This window comes from Mandrillus leucophaeus, unplaced genomic scaffold (genome assembly GCF_000951045.1).
Source record: "Mandrillus leucophaeus isolate KB7577 unplaced genomic scaffold, Mleu.le_1.0 Scaffold861, whole genome shotgun sequence".
NCBI lineage: Eukaryota > Metazoa > Chordata > Mammalia > Primates > Cercopithecidae > Mandrillus > Mandrillus leucophaeus.
The window spans coordinates 443,380-462,369 of NW_012109375.1; the positions used below are offsets into that span (position 1 = coordinate 443,380).

An 18,990-nucleotide genomic window follows, 5' to 3' on the forward strand; every position below is an offset into this window, starting at 1 on the left:
TTTTTCTTCTGTTTTTTACAAAAGAATACTAGCATATAAATGAGAAAAGAATGATAGAGTTAGGAAAATCACTATTTTAAAGTCTCATATGGAATAATTGAAGCAAGGATGATCAAGGAATACTAATCCCATTGTGAAAAATTATTGGGAAATAGGACAGCCACATGGTACCACATCTTCACCCCTGCGTTACTTACTGCTATCAAGGGGGCACACGTGCATTTACAATAGAGAGATGTGACAGTAACCATCTTAACTAAATGATTGAGTTTAGCCTCAGTAACGATGGGACACCCTAACATTTTGTGTCTTCTGATGTGATGAAATATGAAGTTCACAGTATGAGATACTTTTATCAAAACCGTTTAATTTGAATCTAGGTTTAGCTTTCAATTCACAGGACATACAAGTGAAAGAATAATAAGTTTAATGATACCATGAAGAAACAACCAAACAAATGCAGAATTTGGGACATTTAGTGAGACAACCAGCCTGGACTCTTCAAAAAGTCAGTGTCATTAAAGAAGAATAAAGGCAAAAGGATTTTTAGATTAAAAGATACTGAAAAGGTAAAACCACCAAATGCAGTGGGTAAAACATGACTGGATCCTAGGCTGGGGAAAAAATAGTACTAAAAGTGGGCAATTGAGGACATTTGAATATTGAATGGATATTACATAATATGAAATTATTGTTAATTTTTTTAGATATAATGGTATTGTTGATCTGTAGGAAAAATGTCCTTATTCCCAGGAGTTGCATGTAGAGTCAGAGTATTTAGGAGTCACGTGTTATCTGTAATTCATTTTCAAATAGCTCAGCAAAATAAATTTTGTAAATATATAAAGGGTATAGATGCAAAAGCATGTATAGCACTATGTTGCAATTGTTGCATGTAGATGGAATGTTCATTGTGTTATTCTTTCAACTTTTGTTCTGAAATTCAAAAAAATAAAATAAATAAACTGGAAAAAAATCAGTATGGTAAAAGCCTGGAGAGGACTGCTGGCAGGCTGACAGGCTCACTTTCTCTATTCCTCAGCTCTGCTCCTATATGTGCGCAGAGCCAAACACTTGTGAGCATTGAGTGAAGTGTGAGCCTAGTATTATTACTCACATTTTGGAGCACTGGGAAAATCTCTTGATACATTTAATAGAGAAGCTCGAGGAGGAGCTTTGTCTTGTTCATTTTTAACATTTCTAATGTGTGTAATGTTGTAGGAATTCAAAAACTGTTGACTGAAAAATACATAAATAAAGGGGTGACCAAATTTGAGGATTGCCTGGAAAAGTGAGAGTATATAAGTGACTTTCAAATTCAGTAAATATTTGTGGAATTTAGTAGAACTGAACTAGTTAAGGGAAAAGTAAGTTTAAGATGAATTCCAGAAGTAAGGGGAAGGCCTCTTTTAAAATCTTCTGTGCATGTAATATTTCAGATTGTTTTAACTTTTAGTGATGATACTTGCTTTTCTGAATTAGTGATCAAAGCCCTTTAGTGGAAGTCCTCTGCAGCTTTCCTTACAGGTGGGGATAGTTTGAGTTTGGTGAGAAATCGTCGGAGGGTGGCATGTGCAATTATGCTTTGTTCCTTGGTGAGCTATGAGTTGGGCACTTAATTATGTAAACAGTATTGCAAGAGAGCAGTTGCATAATCCCCAAGAGAGTAATTATTATCTCTCCTGGCAGAATGCAAGGCTTTTAATCTGTAAATAAGCAATTCTGTGTGGAAGAGCTACATGCAGAGTGATTCTGTGTCTTAAAGGTCTCTTATGAATTTTTTAAAGTGAAAGCAGTAACTGCATGTGCTGATTAACTGCTGCCTTTGTGTTTCAAAGGGTTTATGATGCTTCCCTTGTGGTTTTAATCCCTCCTGAAATATTTAAGCCTCTGAGAATGATTCCTGTAAAGGGTAAAGTATGTCTAAGTTAAGCCTATGAATAATCCGAATGTTTCAAATGTATTAATAGATGAAGTAAAAAAGATACTTTCTGCAAATTAAAAAACAAAAACAGAAACAATATAAACAAAACAATGAAATAAGACACTGGCAACACTTTTAAAAAAGCAGAGACACAATAATTAGCTAATATGTTGCTCACTTTTTGATGGTTAGTAGTTTTTTTTCCATTTTTTAAACTTTATTTTGGTATAACTTACATATATAATGCATTTATTTAAAGTTTTCACACGTGTATATTTTTAAAAATATGTGCCAGTGCAGTTAGGGTATGTGTGTATTTTGCTTAGGTGGATCTGAGTCTTTTAGACACTGAAAGCAAATTTTAAATTTTGTTTTTTTAAGTAGTCAATAGCATCTGCCTTCCCTGCTGTCTCCCTGTTAATAGTGTGGATGAGCTGACCATGCTCTTCTCTAAGATCAGCTGCTGCACTTCAACACTTGATCTCTCCCACTTCGCCTAATCAAGACTACGTTTGGGGAACTGTCCCTCTTTCCTTTGTGACCAACTTTCCCCTCTCTATCAAGTTATTCCCATCAAAACAGAAACGTGTCATGGCATCTTCAGCTGTTTCTTAAAACTCTTGACCATTTCTCTGTTCTCCTCTGCAGCAAAACTCAGGAGTCTATATTCTGTCTTCACTCTCTTTTCTCTCTTTGTCTCTGAAACCAGCTCCAAGAAGCCTTTCACCCCACTCCTCCATATAGAGTCTGCTTTTGTCAAGGTACCTGTGACTTTCACACTGCCAAAATCCACGGGCAGCACTTAGTCTAAATCCTAGTCGGCCATCTGCAGCATCTGATATAGTTTTGCACTTCCTTCATCTCGAAACACTTTCTTTAGTTGGCTTCAGGAAAACCCTATCTCCTAGTTTTCCTACTTCCTCACTGGTCACTCTTACTAAGACTCCTTTGTGAGCTCCTCCTCTTTTCCTGATCCTTTACAGTTCTTGACCCAGGTAGTCTCTTCTTTGCTCTTTTCCAAAGTCATTTCAGCCAGTGTCATGGTTAAATAGTTCTTTGTACACTAAAGACTCCCATATTTCTGTTTGAAGTATACACCTATCCCCTGAACTCCACACTTACTGGATGACTAATAGGCCTCTCAGATTTAACACAGTCAAAAAGTGACCACACTCTGGTCTTCCCACAGTTGTCTCTCACCTGGGATATTGCAAGAGCCTTCTGTCTGGTTTTCCTGCCTCCACCCTAGCTGCAGCCCCTTTCACTCTATATTCAGCACAACAGGCCAAAAAGATCTTTTTAACCCATCAGATTATGTCCTCCTTTTGGCCAGGGCCTCCAATGACCTCCCATATCAGTCAGAGTAAAAACTGCCCAATAAGGATCTTCATCATCTGACCCCACTAGCTTTCCATCTCTCCTCCTTTTTCCCCTATTACTCACTCTGCCTTGCTGCATCGACCCCTTTCTCAACACGCTCAGAGGCCTCTATGTCAGGACCTTGGTATGGGACACTTCTTTAGGCTGAGTTGTTGTGTGCTACGGTTCTCCATGGCTTGCTCCTTTTGCACCTCAGATCTCTGCTCCACCGTTCTCTTCTCTGTGAGACTTTCCCTAACCATCCTGTTTAAGTTCCCCCACCCAACCCCACCAACTCTCCTGATCCCTCCTCCAGGCTTTATTTTTCTCTGTTGTGCTTACCGTCATATGAAAGTAAAAATACTTGCTTTTTTGTGTTTGTTGCTCTGTCTGTTTTGTCTGTCTTTTCATATTAGAATGTAAGTTTCATGAGAGTAGAATTTGCCTTGGTCACAGCTGTATCACCTGTGCCTGAGGGGGACTGCATGCTCAGTCAGTACTGCTGAATGAGTAACTGAAAAGTAACCTCAAAGGCTGCTTGATGCTTTCTTGTCATTTTTAGAGCAGTCTGAGTGTTCCAGAGGATAGATAGCTTTCAGAATAATTAACTATGTGCTAACAGCTCTTTTCCATTCCTCAGTTTCTCTGTTTGAAGAACATAAGGACATTTCTCACGGCCTGTTGTGAGACATTTGGAATGAGGAAAAGTGAACTCTTCGAGGCATTTGACCTGTTTGATGTTCGTGACTTTGGAAAGGTAATTATACTTCATTTTTAATATTACTTTTTCACTGGAAAGCATATAAGTAAATCGTTTCAAATCTAGAGGTAGGGCATGTGACTTCAGTGGCTTATGTATCTGCATTATATAGTTAAATTTCACATGTAGATGGCTTAGGAAAACCAAAAAAAAAAAAAAAAAACCCACACATGTACAACAACACTACCAAAAAATTAGCGTCTACTTTCCAAATGAGATTAGAATTATTTTGTAATTAAAATCATACACAGGAGGGAATCTTTTCTCCAGAGATAATTTTTTTCTGCTGGTCACCTCAGAGGGTAGGGTTACTATTATCTGCCCTTTAGGTTGATCCCTGGGCGCTCAGGCCTAAGAACCAGTATTCTCTTCCTCCAGTCTTCTCTATATCTGAAAGCTCCTAATTTTTGGAAGTTGAGAATGTTATGTTGTCGTTTTCCCTATTTTGACAGTTGGTTAGGTGACTCGGAGAATACATGAATCTCAAGTGTTCGAGATTGTTGAATAATTTCTGTTGCTTGAATTTCAGCAGATATTTGTTGGATTTCAAGGACATTTTTCACATGGAAATTGTTTTAATATTTACTGTTATTATCTGTATGCACACTAAACACGTGTATAATAAGTGAAACAAATCATCCTTTCAAAAATTACGGTAATTTATTATGAAGTGAATGGACATAAACCTCTCACAAGTAACTAGCCATAAAATAGGTAATTAAGGTGACAGGACTTTAGCCCATGCTGATGTAATTGCATTATGAAAATAAGCAAATAAGGAGGAAAAAGCTAGTGCTATTAAGAAGTTTGTCCTTACTCTTGTAATTCAGGTGCTAGTGTCTTATCAAAAGGCTGTTTGAGAGTACACAGTTTTTGGTCTCTGAGATGTAATATTTTCATTAGAAAATAACCAATGGATTGCTCTTTGCTAAACAGCATAAACTTGAGACGGAAATATAAGAAATTTGATGCTGAAATACAGTGCATATGGGGAAGCCACTCTACCTGGGGAGGGGGAAGGCCCTGGTTCTCTCTCTGGTCTTAACCTGTGGTCATTTTGTGATCTAGAAGTCACCAGCCTTCTCGGGTATCAGGCTGCCTGCCAGCTTGGAAAGCTGTACAAAAGGAAGAGGGAGGGGGTAAGAATGTGGTTTCTAAGATTCCTTTAATCTCTGGAAAGCTGTGATTTAACTGTCTTGGGGTTCTTGGGGTCCAAAAAGTGATGGAGAATAGAAGATGATAATGAGTACAAGGAACTGAAAGCCAAGCCCCTAGTAAGGAAATGGGAGCATACTTGTCTGTGGCCATGAAGCATGGGTGAGGTGGACACTTCTGTAAGCTGTTGGCCCTGAAAAACACTGGAGATATTTCTGGCTTTATTTTTCTTTTATCCTTCCCCTATTCCTCCTGCACCTTTAAAAAATTCTTCTTTGATTTTCCTTTATTTTCACCCTCTCTTTTGGGGAAATGAAAAATGAAAATGAATTGGGGAAATGAAAATTGAAAAAGTCTTGGCTTTTTAAAGCTCATTAAGGAACTATTTATTTTTCATTTAAATTTGCAAGAAATGGCGTTGATAAGTGTTGGAAAAATATATAAATACTTTAAAATGCATGGTGTTGTTCTACTGGAATGAGATTGCATGCTAGATTGATTAGAAAATGGAAGCTTTGTAGGAGAGTTGATAATACAAAAAATTGAATGTGAAAGCACAAACTGTATGCTTCTCAAGGATAAATGTATTTTTGACTGCTTAAAATATTTTAGCAGTGGTAGATCTGAAACAGAATTAAACATGAGATTGTGGTTTAGAACTTGAACCTACATTATAGTCACTTACATTTTGCTACTGCCAAGATTGGAGTAGCTATCTCTTTAGAACTGTATGATCTAAAGAAAACACTGAAAGTTAAATAATTTGTGATATCACTTCATAATTTACCGACACTGATAATATTAAGCATTATATACTCTAAGTAAAAACTGCCAATACCAACACTATTTAACACTTAAAATATGCAGTTTCAATCTTCATGTATAATTTTTAAAATTGTGACATCATTAGGAGGTAGGTATTACATTTTGTTTTCATTGTACAGATGAGAAAATCTGCATCCCAAATCACATATCTACTGGGGATTGAAGCAGCAGTTTGAACTCAAGTGTAGCTGATTCTCTACTACTACTGTACCATAGTGCAAACATTCACATAGCACATAACATGTGCTTTGCGTATATTGAGGGAATCAGCACGTCAATCCCAACATGTGGGTACTATTATTTTTCCCATTTATAGGTCCTAGCTTGTGGGTAACGGAACTGAAATAATTCTTGTAGTTTTAAATTTTGAAGTTGAAAAAATGTGAATAGAGTGTTAATTCAGCAGAAAAATGATTTCTGATGTTGTGAATATATACATTTTAACAGGATGTGGATAGGTTATTTTCCTTCATTCCTTAGGATTTAATTAAATTTTCTATTAACTTAAAATGAAAAACATCTATGTGTGCTCTTCTCTCTGCCTCAATTCCTACATTGGTAAATCTGGAATTCATGTGTATTTGGCACCTTTTTGCCAAAGAATGTATTAATTATGATAGCAGCACTTAGTGTTTTTATAGCATTTGAAGTTTTCAGAGTGCTTAATATTACTGACTTCATTTGAGTCTCATAATCTTGTGAAGACGTTCTTCAGATGAGGAAGCTAAGACATGAGGAAGTGCTTAGATAGTGATTCAAGGGTCTCCTTGCTTGGGAAGAGGAACAAGATCTGGAGCTCAGGCCTCTGGCTTCTCAGTCCTGTTTTTCTTGTCCACTGTCTGTGTTTTGGGTCTCACTGCTCTGTGGATGGTCAGGGAAAAGGATGAACTTATAGAAGAAAATTAAAGGAATTTATAAAATTAAAAAACACAGGTGATGTGTTACTTGGCATCTAATTATACTTTAGAAAGAAAGGAAAGATTTAGGATACTGCATGAGTCTGCAGCCCGGTGGTGGTTAAAGTTGTTAACTCTAAATAGGCATGTGATTCACCGATTCTCATCTATACACATGCAATCAATTCTTAGCTACATTCTCCTCCCCCTTTTCTCATTGTGGTGTTTTCTGCTCACTAATCTTTGTCCAAGCTCTCCCTCTGTTTGGGGTTTAGGAAATTTGTTTTGAATCTTAGGCTTGATATGGATGTGTTTTCTTTTGGAAAATCCTGGAGACAATGTTAACACAAATAATAATTTGTATTTTGTGAGATGGTGAAGAGCATCCATTTGGGCTCCTCTGGAAGAGCTTACGATAAATCTGCCTTTCAGTGCTACCTTTAATTCTTAGCATTGAGCTATTTCCTCAGTAGTAATTCACTTCCAACTCCACCAACATCAACAAAAGTTAGAATAGTTTGAAATGCTTTCTACACTTTTTTTTTTTTTTATCACACAGGAAAGAGGAGTGAGTTTAGTAACTTGAACTCATTGAAGAGTCAGCAGAGGCCTTGAAGTTAAATATGACTCTCACTCTTCAGGGTTGTTAAATACTGAAAAAAGTTCCTGAAAGAGAGAGACTTCTTGTCTAAGACTGCTGAGGCCTAGTCGGGGGAGAGGGGGAAATGGGGGGTGTTGAGGGTTTATGTTTTGAAAAACCATTTACTGTCTTACTTTTGAAAAAAGATGAATGTCTTTCTGACTTTCTGGTAACAAAAATAAGGAAAATCTTGTTAGTTAACTTATTTGCTTAAGAAATATAATTAAAATGTTTTTCCTGGAATAATATTAGAAATACACTGTATTTTTTTTTTGACGTCGTGACAGTATCTGTAACTTTGTTCATTTCCATACGGTATATAAATAATTTTCCATAACTGTTTCAATCATCATTTTATGATTAACTCACGTTTTGGAAATGTTTCCTACTGAGCCGTCTGTTGGCACATTTACCGTGCAGAAGCACATGGGATTTTTTCTTTAATGAGACAATTTCTAGAGGGTAATAGAAGTCAGGCTGACACTGTCCAGATGAGTGACTAAAGTCAGCTCCGTACCCTGCCTCTGGGTGAGTGTAAAGGGCCTGCTTCCCGTGACACACAGTGTAAAGTGATATGTTTTCTTAAATCAAAGAGTATCCACACCTGACCAGTGGTAGGTCCAGTTGATTTGAATTGCAATAGGATAGTTTCATCATGTTCAGGTTCAGCACAGGCACTGTCAAAAGGAATTCAGAGCATCAGCTTAGGGGTGAGTCAGGGATATAGGTAAGAAAATTATTGGGAGAGAGAGAGAAAAAGAGTTGTATTTTAGTTAAGAATTGAACTAAAGAGCTTCTTCACAGCAAAATGAACAGTCAGCAGAGTAAACAGACAACCCACAGAGTAGGAGAAATTCTTCACAATTCATACATCAAACAAAGGACTAATATCAAAAATCTATAAGGAACTCAAACAAATTAGCAAGAAAAATAAAACAAACAATCCCATCAAAAAGTGGACTAAGAACGTGAATACACAATTCTCAAAAGAAGACATACAAATGGCCAACGAACATAGGAAAAAATGTTCAGTATCACTAATGGTCAGAGAAATACAAATCCAAACCACAACGGGATACCACCTTACTCCTGCAAGAATGGCCATAATTGAGAAATCAAAAAATAATAGATGCTGACATGGATGTGGTAATCAGGGAACACTTCTACACTGCTGGTGGGAATGTAAAGTAGTACAACCACTATGGAAAACAGTGTGGAGATTCCTTAAACAACTAAAAGTAGAACTACCATTTGATCCAGCAGTCCCACTACTGGGTATCTACCCAGAGGAAAATAAGTTATTGTACGAAAAAGATACTTGCGTACCCATGTTTATAGCAGCACAATTCACAATGGCAAAAATGTGGAATCAGCCCAAATGCCCATCTATCAGTGTGGATAAAGAAATTGTATGTATGATGGAATACTACTCAGCCATACAAAGGAATGAATTAATGGCATTTGCAGCAACCTGGATGGAACTGGAGACTACTATTCTAAGTGAAGTAACTCAGGAATGGAAAACCAAACATTGTATGTTCTCACCCATATGTGGGAGCTAAGCTATGAGGATACAAAGGTGTAAGAATGATACAGTGGCCTTGGGGGCTCAGGGGAAAGTGTGAAAAGGAGGTGAAGGATAAAAGACTACAAACTGGGTTCAGTGTATACTGCTTGGGTGATGAGTGCACCAAAATCTCACAAATCACCACTAAAGAACTTACTCATGTAACCAGATACCACCTGTTCCCCCAAAACCTGTGGAAATGAAAAATTAAAAAACAAAACAATACATGGTTTCTGAGTTGGATCTTGGTTTGGAATCCAGTTAGCTCCCTGTTAGTAGATAGTCTTGGGCAAGTAACTTAGCTTCTTTGAGCTTCAGTTTCCTCATCCGTGTGTTGAGTTTGGGTGGGTATTAAATGAAATCATGTATGTCAGGTGCTTAACAGAGTGTCAAGGTCCAAGGTAAGTACTCTTGTTGTTACTGTTATTACGACTGTTATTATTTTTAATGGTTGTGGGATTCGTTGGTAAACATAGGTGTCGAATTTTGAATTAAGTGCAAGAGATCTAATGATATTAGAAGGGTGAGATAAGAAATAAAATTTGTTCTTTCTAATGTTGTATAGCACTATTCTAGTTTATTTTGCACAATCATCTTTTCTCTTTCCTTCTGTGGCCTTGGATCTTCTTTGAGAAACCGCACTTTCCTCCTTCTCAATTGTAGAGTTTGGATGGTTTAATCAATTATATCCCATGCCTTTGACCACATAGTGATGGTTCAGGAATGGGGTGAGTCACTCAGTTGCGACCAATAAGACATTTGCAAGGGTAGTTTTATTTTTCTCTAGTCTGAGGCTTCGAGGAGCTGTAGCCATCCGGGTACCATATGGAGTTTCAAAATGGACCCAGTTCAGAGGAAATAGGGTTGAAGATGAACCTAGTGACACCATGTGAAGTGGGAATCAATGCTGTGCCCAAAGCTGAATATATATCTATAGGTTTTTCCATGAACCAATACATTCCTCCTTTCCTCATTTTTGAGCCAGTTTTCACTGGTTCTCTCAACCAAGAGTGAGAGAAATCTAAGTGATTCACTGTGTTTCACCAGTTAAATGATTTCAGGTTTGTAGATATGTTAACTTTTATTACCCAAGTTCCAGGTAATTTGGAGACCATTTGTTAAGCCTCTACATCTTCTATCTTATACACAATAAAGACAAAGTCTCAATAAAGACAAAGTCCCAGAACCTATTTTGCAGCGTGTAAATAAGAAGTACAGTCCCAGTTTCATAGTAAATGCTTTCTTTTCCTTACCGTTGATTCCAGAAATACCATAGATCTTGATATTTCAAGGTTGAGAAGGTCACCGCAGGCATCCTGACAAGCTATTTGAGAGCCTGCAGTGGTTTACTACTACCTGTCTAATCTTTGTGAAATCTGCCTGGCTTTCCCTGTCACAAGAAAACCCTCCCAAGCAAAGGCTCCTGAGCCTTTCTTGGCTACAGGTGGCCCCAGGGACCTCACCTTGGCATGGCTTGAAAGATCCTTATTATCTAGTACACATACATTAATCAACACCTGGAAACATTTTTTCATATATACATATGTAAGCAGGAAGAATTATTTTAGTGTGTAAATCTTTTTAGGTACTTGTTTGACATAAAACACGTTTGACATTTCTCTCTTGAAGTATTTCCCACTCAAATTATCCAGAAATCTCTGGGCTTTCTATAGTCCATGGGGCTTAAATCAGCCTTGCCTTAAAGCCCCACGGAAGCTTGATCTCTCTGCTAGTGTGGTGCTACTGCACAAGACTGGTTCTGTGGGACAGCTTTAGTTCTCTGATGCTAGCAGTGCCCTTGTATTTTCATCCCTTCTCAACCCCATACTACCCACACAACTTTCCTTCATCCCTATAGCATTTTCGCTTTTGCATTGAGCCTGGCCAGGCCATATCTCCCTAGCTCTGTGATGAATTCTATTCAGGGACTCCTTGTATTCTGTCAGCGAGGTTGGGTCACGTCCTCCTCATTCAGCCCTTACAGGGTACCAACTTCCAGTCTCTGAGTGGCATGTGGGATCCCCAGTATTTTTCCTCCCTCAAGGGTCTGGAATTTTCCCACAAATGAGCCAACTTTCAGCCTAGAGCTGGCTCAGCCTGGCAAGCAGTACTGTCAGGAGTCAACGTCCACTCACCAAGGCCTCCTTTGCTTTGTCCCCCTGAGCAGTAGGAGGCTTGCCTGTATTTACATAACTAAGGGGGAGCTCTGCAGTGATTCCTCCCTGAACAAAGATAGCTTGTTCCAAGGCTATCTTTTTTTAGGCAGAGGAGGAGGGAACAACTTTCTAGCCTTCCCTAATATATGTGTCTGGCTGGCTGTTAACACAATTCCCGGATCATTAGCACTATTCCCCTCCTTTGTTTTTGGATCGAGTTGACCTTTTTAGCAACCTTCTCATCTTTTTCCCTTTTGTAGGGGTATTTAATACTTGGCAGATTTTTCCATTCTTACCTCCTCTTACAGAACCTTAGTACCTGAGCCATGCAAAGACATTTTTTATACCTTAGTGATTATTCAAGTACATTTTTTAGTCTGCTCCTAATTATTTTTGAGTCAGTTCAATAAACTCTTTACTCTTCTCAACTAAAGACTGTTGAAAACTTCTAGAATAATATTTCCCAGATAACTTTGCAAAGAATCCTATTGTCCTAAGAAATGGTAATAGGAAGACTGGAGAAAAATATTCTTGTTCCAGTGAGTTCGGTAAACACTGCATATTGTATTTATGAGATACAGCATAGTAAAGGAACTGAAAAGTCCTGCAGTGAGAAAAACAAACTTTTGTTTACTCCAGAATTTCTCAATTTGCACATGATATTAGGTATTTAGGTGTCATGCTATTCAGGTATCACATGATTGCTTCAAACTTATTATGTAGAAAACTGAAGTACATTTTTTTTTTTCCTTTGGAGACTTATTTCTATTTTGATAATGTTCCTTGTTTTGTTCACCCTGCCAGGAACTAAATGGTTACAAATGCCTTTTTTTTTTTGGGATGGAAGTCTCGCTCTGTTGCCCAGGCTCGAGTACAGTGGCACAATCTTGGCTCATTGCAGCCTCAGCCTCCCAGGTTCAAGCGATTCTCCTGCCTCAGCTTTCCGAGTAGCTGGGGCTACAGGTGTGCACCGTCAAACCTGGGTAATTTTTTGTATTTTTAGTAGAGGCGGGGTTTTGCCATGTTGGCCAGGCTGATCTTGAACTCCTGACCTCAGGTGATCCACCCGCCTCTGCCTCCCAAAGTGCTGGATTATAGGCGTGAGCCACCACACCCAGCCTAAATGCCTTTTCTTTAACCCTCCTTGCTTTTGCCTTTAGTTGAGGTATTTATCACTGGGATTATTGAAATGGTCTTCTAGGTGTCTTCTTGCCATCAGTTTTGAATAGTTTCAAGCTAATCTTCAAGATAATCTTCCAAAAATGTAGATCTGATCATTTTACTCGTGGGTTGTCACCAGGGGAAGGTATCTGAGTTACCAGTGGCGAATCTGTACAGGTCAACAGGAATCTCAGTTCTTGCCTCCTCAGAAGAAATAATTCGACTGAGGGGCATAAGGCAGAAAAAGAGACCGAGGCAAGTTTCAGAGCAGGAGTGGAAGTTTATTTTAAAAGGCTTTAGAACAGGAAAGAAAGAAAAGTATGCTTGGAAGAGACCCAAGCAGACACCGAGGTCAAGTGTGGTGTTTAACCTTGATCCTAGGACTTTAGAAGCTGGCCTCTTTCCCATAATTCTTCGTTTAGGGTGGGTTGCCTGCGAACCCAGTGCCCTCCTTATCCTTGGGAAGTGAGCACACACACTGTGTTTAGGATGTTGTATGCATGCCCATCTGAGACTTTTTTCCCTTTTCTGGTGGAGTGCCCCTGGAAACTCATACTCTGCCATCTTGTCTCTTACTGCACATGCCCAGGAAATTGCTTCTCTCTGGTGCCTGCATTCAGTTAACACTTTAGTGCAACAGGTGTGGACCATCAGGAAGTGGCTTTCCCCCCCCCAGCATCAGCTGCCACATTATCACTTTTAGAGAGGCAGTGTGATAATTGTCAAACCTTCACCTGACAGTCCTAGTGGCTGGGAGAACCCTTTCCTGCCCACTCTTTCCTGTCTAACTACCTGTAACGGGTTTAAAACTTGATAGTGGATCCCTGTTTTTTATAAGAGAATAACATCTAAACTCTTTTACAAGCCACACAAGATTCTTCAAGATCAGGCCTCTGCCTACCTTTCTAACATTATTTCTCACTTTCCTACTCCCATAAACTTGCTTGCTTAAGTCCTTCCAAATTACTAAATCATCATGACTCACCAGATTAATATTTATTAATATTGTTTCCTTTGCCTGGAATGCCCTTTCTTTTCATTCCCTTTAGTCTCTTGTCGGCAGTGACTCAATTCAAGATCATGTACACTCATTACACTCATACACACACTGACACACTGCTTAAAATCTGAGAATATGTGCTTTATCCAGAGCTCTGGACTTAGTTGGTTCTTGGATATATTGAGTCTTCTGAGCCTGGCTTTGCTACTTGTCTCTGCTCATTCCCTCAGTTTCAACTGGGACCTTCCCCCTACTTCTCTGCCCCACAGAAATTGGACCTTGACACATCACATTGGCTCTTTTCCTCAGCTCCTCCTGAGACTTTGAGATCAAGTAAAACTGACTTTCACCCTAACCTGCCCCCAGCCACCTGTGTACAGGAAAGTTGCTTAGCCTCTCAGAGCCTTCACGTTTTGATCTGTAAAATGGCCCTGATGAGGATCCCTGCTTCATGGAATTGTGGTGAAGACTGTGAATTGAATTCTGTGGGAAAAGCAACCAATGCAGTGTGGGGTAGGGGGTAAGGCTCAGTCAGAGGTAACTCCTGAGTAATTCACCTGTCACTTCCTCATTGGATTCCTCATACAAGTATTTGTATGCCATGTGCTGCTTTATCAGGGTGGAGGAGCAGGTAGTCAAGACCCCCTGCTCTCAAGGCACTGTCACTGTCCATCACTGTCCAAGTTAAGGAAAAAAATTGGTAAAACATAAACAAACAAGATAATTACAACCAGCGATAGGTGCCGCTGAGGAAAGAAACAGAGTACAATGATGAGCAGCTGGAAGAAGCCACTTTAGACAGACTGGAAAGGAAAACCATTTGAAATACTGACAGCCCAGGGGGAAGAGGATGCTAGTACTACCACGCATTTACTTCTTATTTTTTGAGACAGGGTTTCACCCTCCATGCCTAGGCTGGAGTGCAGTGGTGCAATCTTGGCTCACTGCACCCTCCACCTCTCTGACTGAAGCAATCCTTCCACCTCAGCCTCCCGAGTAGCTGGGACTACAGATGCATGCCACCACAGCTGGCTATTTTTTACATTTTTTGTAGAGACAGGGTTTCACCATGTTGCCTAGACTGGCCTCAAACTCTTGAGCTCAAGTGATCCACCCACCTCAGCCTCCCAAAGTGCTTGGATTATAGGCATGAGCCACCATGACTGGCCCTTGCCCTCTTATTTAAATTAAGTTTTCAATAAGTTATAAAGCACATTTAAGTAGATTCTGTCCTACCTCTTCCAGTAGATCCCCTTGGGCTAGTCCTTTAACTTGGCCTCAGTTTGTTCAACTCTGATATTCTTCTGGTTCTAAAATGCCACTTATTGGTAGATGTAATACGTATACATTGCATTTAAGTAATGTTTTGCTTTGATGATTGTTAGTTGTGTAATCCTCTCTGAAAACATCAAGGCTTAGGCTTTCTCATACATTTTAGGTTGTTTATATATAGGCTCTTTTGCAGGGGCTTTTAAACCTGGGTATGCTTCATTTTTGATAATATTGACATTCTCTTAAAATTGTAAACTTTTAGAGAGAGAAAAAACTTGACTGTACATGTACTTCTGGAGAGAAAAAGGCATCATAAAGAGCTAAAAGCATGATAAAGATATCACCTAGATTTTACATCTGCATTTGGCATAGCTACTGAGTATATTTCCAAAACTGGAAATCTAGTTTGAGAACTGAAATCGAACTTCTCTTTGCTGTTTCAAGGATTCCTTAATATACGTATCTATATACGTAAGTAGAGGGAAAGTTATTTAGGAAGATGCTGAAGTAATCCGCATGGAATTTTGGGGTTCCGCTGATAGTCCTCATAGCTTGAGCATCAGATGCAGCAGGGGCAAGCTGGATCTTGAGGTCCAACAGAGGTTGGGGCCGGAGTATGAGGGCCCTTGAGGTCTTGCAGGGTCTGCACTGATTTTGACAAAGGGCCAGTGAGTACTTTTTAACAGATAGACAGGAGATGACCTGCTGAGTGCTTGCTTGAGCTAAGCATTCTGTCAGTGGGGGAGGCTGTAGTGGACAATTGTAATGCCAGTGGTAGGAGGAGCAGGCTTGAGACTGAGGCAGTCTGGTTAAAAACTGATGCAGACCTTTACTAGAGCAACTATAAAAGAGGCCTAGAGTTTGAGAGATTTGGGATGTTTAAGAATTGAAGTGTGTGGTGAGAGGTTGAGAAGAGAGAATAGTGAGGCCGGGAAACCTGGCGGGGGAGCAGGGAAAGTAGGGTTTATTGCAAGGGAAATAACGGAGCAAGAGCAAGAGTAACTTACAGTGTATTTCAAGTTAATGTAGGAGAATTCTAGTGGCATTTACTCTCAATTTCTGTAAATATATTTTACAACCAAGTAGGTACGTTTCATTTTTCTATGATTTTTGCTGTATCGTGCCATCCTAAAGTTTCCCTTTGTTCCTTCTTTTGATGTTCAGTTGGTTGCTTGCTTGGGTTTTTTTGGTACTTACTGATTATCTAGTGGAAGCTTGGTCCCTGGTAGAACACTTAGAAATTGTGGGTTTATAGTTTCTATAAAAAATGGAAAATATTTTCTTTCTGTGTAATAGGAAACCTTCTAGGAATATTTGTCTGTATTTCCAAGGCTATGGTACATATATGATCACTAATGCACATATTCTGATTCCTAGCCTTAGTTGTTGGGCCATATCCTATCTGAGCTGTGTTCAGAGATCCTTGACCTTGTCACATTGGCTTAAGGGTAAGATGTAGTTTATCCAAGTTACGTGTGGAGGTCATTGCGTCTTCATTTGCTTACAATAAATTGTTATTGTAAATATGATGGATGAGAAATCTGTAAGGAGAACTGGTTAATTCCAGTGCATGAAATATTAATAGCCAATTTACTTTTCTATACAAACAGCAGCGAGGCAGAACTCTTGGCCTTTGACTGTTGTGCCTGTGTATTTCCTATCAACAAGATCTCCTAGAAAAGGAGGATGGCACTTTCCATGTTTATTTTCTGTGTCTTCTTTTTTTTAATGGCTTATGCACATCTGTAGGAATAAAGGAGGCTGGTGTTTGCTTCCCATGCTTAGTGAGAGGGGTAGTGTGGGGGTGGAACTGGATGAATGCTCTCATTTGCACGGGATTAGGCAGAGGAAGTGTGCACCAGTAGTGGTATGAGCACCAAACAACTACAGGGAACAATGCTTGGCAGTCACTGCAGCTGTGTGGAGTCTGGCTGCGCAGGCTTCCTCTGGATAGAGTTTAGTTTCTGAGTCACTTGTTTTCCACTTAAAGCACCTGTGTCTTTGGAGAACTGCATTGAAGAAATATTAGCTGATTACGGCCCTTTCTCTGATTTGCCTCAATGCCAATTATAATGCTCTTTGGACATGAAAAGTTGTGCTAAATCAATATAGTGTCTGAGGACCAGTGGTGTCAGGACAGGCCAGTGCATAGAGCGGTCAAAAATCATTAGGTTAGAATAAGTGAATGGTTTTTACATCTTTCAGAACACTCCCCACTGAAGTGTATATGCATGTGTACACACAATTCACACAATTGATTTTACACCGAAATGTGCTTGGTGACCTTAGGTGTAGGGTTTACCTTGCTATTCTCATTCTTTGTTTCTGTGTAGAGGAAATGAAGGATGCTGCTTGCTGCTTCTGAATAAGCAGGTGCCTTATAGATTGTGTGCTGAATCATTTGCACTCTTTGAGTTGTCTTTTAAAGTAGCTGCATATTTATAATTCATCTTAGACAAGATGATCAAACTAGAATGGTTGTATTAGGATATGGGCGGACACTGGACACTATTTTTATTGGTCAGTCTAGGTCAAATTTTAATGATGATTGATAGCATTGGATATGGATTGGGTAGAGTAATAAAAACATACATAGAGGGCTATAGATTCATGTTAGAATTAGCTATGCATCTGTTCCTTGTATCTATAAAATTTAACAAGGATTCTTTACCAAAATCACTGCTGATTTTTCCTAATAGCCTTAGGCTTTTGGGAAGAAGCAGCAGAAAAATTAGAATTTATTGGCTGCTAGATGATAAAGTACAGTTTCCTGGGGAGACAGCAATTTAACATTTTAGCAAAGTTACTATGAAGTATAATGATGAAAGGGAGATGACATTAATTAGCATTGGCTTTTACAAAAAATTGTTGAAGTATTTTTAGCTTTGTTTACTTGGATTTTGTTCAGTAGACTGCCCCCAAGATTTTCCAAATAAATAGATGTGTAGAAAGATAAATAAGCAATCAAACGCATATAGCCCTTTTTTTCTATACCATTTTGGACTCACGGTTGGAATCCCTTCTGTAGTATTTGAACAATTCCTAGAGATATAACAGAAATTTCTTAAGTAGCAACAGTTCCAATTATGGATCCAATTATGGTAATGAATTGTCTAGAAATTCATCACTAATAATAAAGCATAATCTATCTTTCTAAATTTTCTAACATTGGTTTTAGAGCAGCACAGAATTTCTACACCTTCTGTAGGACAATCGTTCAAATATTTGAAGATTGTTATCATGTTTCTGTAAGTCTTTTCTTCTTCGTTGCCTTCTTTTCTTTTGTAAAAGATAGAGTCTCACTGTGTTGCCCAGGCTGGACTCAAAGTCCTGGACACAAGCAGTCCTTGTGCCTCAGCCTCCCGAGTAGCCGAGACTGCAAGTGCACGCCACCGTGCTCGACTTCTCTTCTTAAAATGAAATAAACATAGTCTCCTCAGTTCTTTCTTTTTTGATTATAACTTTGTCTTCTGTGGGTCATTTGAGATGTCTGATTATGATAACACATATGAAACAGTACAGTTAAAGGTTGAGAAATTTAAAATTGAAGGAGAATAGAAGCCATTTAAAGAAAGGAACACTGTCATCATACCAAGTAGTCTGAGGATTGCAGTGATCTCTCAGCAGCCTTGAGTCAAGTAAAAAAGAAATCCACCAGGTTAATCCAGAAATGAGTTCATGAACTAGCTTAAAGCCTTTGTTCCCAGTGGTAATTTGGAAAATGCTAAATTAAAAGCCTAAGAACTTAAATTATCATAGATACCTAAACATATAAAACCTAGAAAACTACTACAATCACCACTCATACACCTACTATTGAAAAATTATTTCTGTCTCTACAAAAAAATACAAAAATTAGCCAAGTGTGGTGCCATGCACATGTAGTCCCAGGTACTTGGAAGGCTGAGGTAGGAGGATGGCTTGAGTCAAGAATGTGGAGGCTACGTTGAGCCAGGATCATGCCACTGCATTCTAGCCTGGGTGATAGAGTGAGACCCCATGTCAAAACCAAAAACTAACATGTGACCATGTTTGATTCATCTACTATCTATTATAAATACATATATACCACCATTTTTGCTGAACAATTTAAAAGTAAATATAGGTAGGCATCATGACTTTTGTCTCCTAAATACTTCGAACAGTGCAGCTCTCAAAATAAGCATATTTTTCTCTATAGCCATAATATCTTTATCACATATAACAAAGTGAATAATACTTCCCTGATACTATTTAATATCCAGATATTTAAAATATCAAATTTTACTAGTTTTC

The 18,990-nt window shown here is 38.8% G+C and overlaps 1 protein-coding gene across 2 annotated transcripts in view; it reads left to right on the forward strand.

Moving 5' to 3' along the window:
* The window catches only part of VAV3 (vav 3 guanine nucleotide exchange factor), a 408,117-nt gene that overhangs the window by 85,920 nt on the left and 303,207 nt on the right, over positions 1-18,990 (forward strand). For both annotated transcript variants that reach the window (XM_011968871.1, XM_011968873.1), the window contains exon 2: positions 3,924-4,040. In XM_011968871.1, coding sequence (XP_011824261.1) covers positions 3,924-4,040 — 117 coding nt within the window. The remainder of the gene's footprint in view (positions 1-3,923; positions 4,041-18,990) is intronic.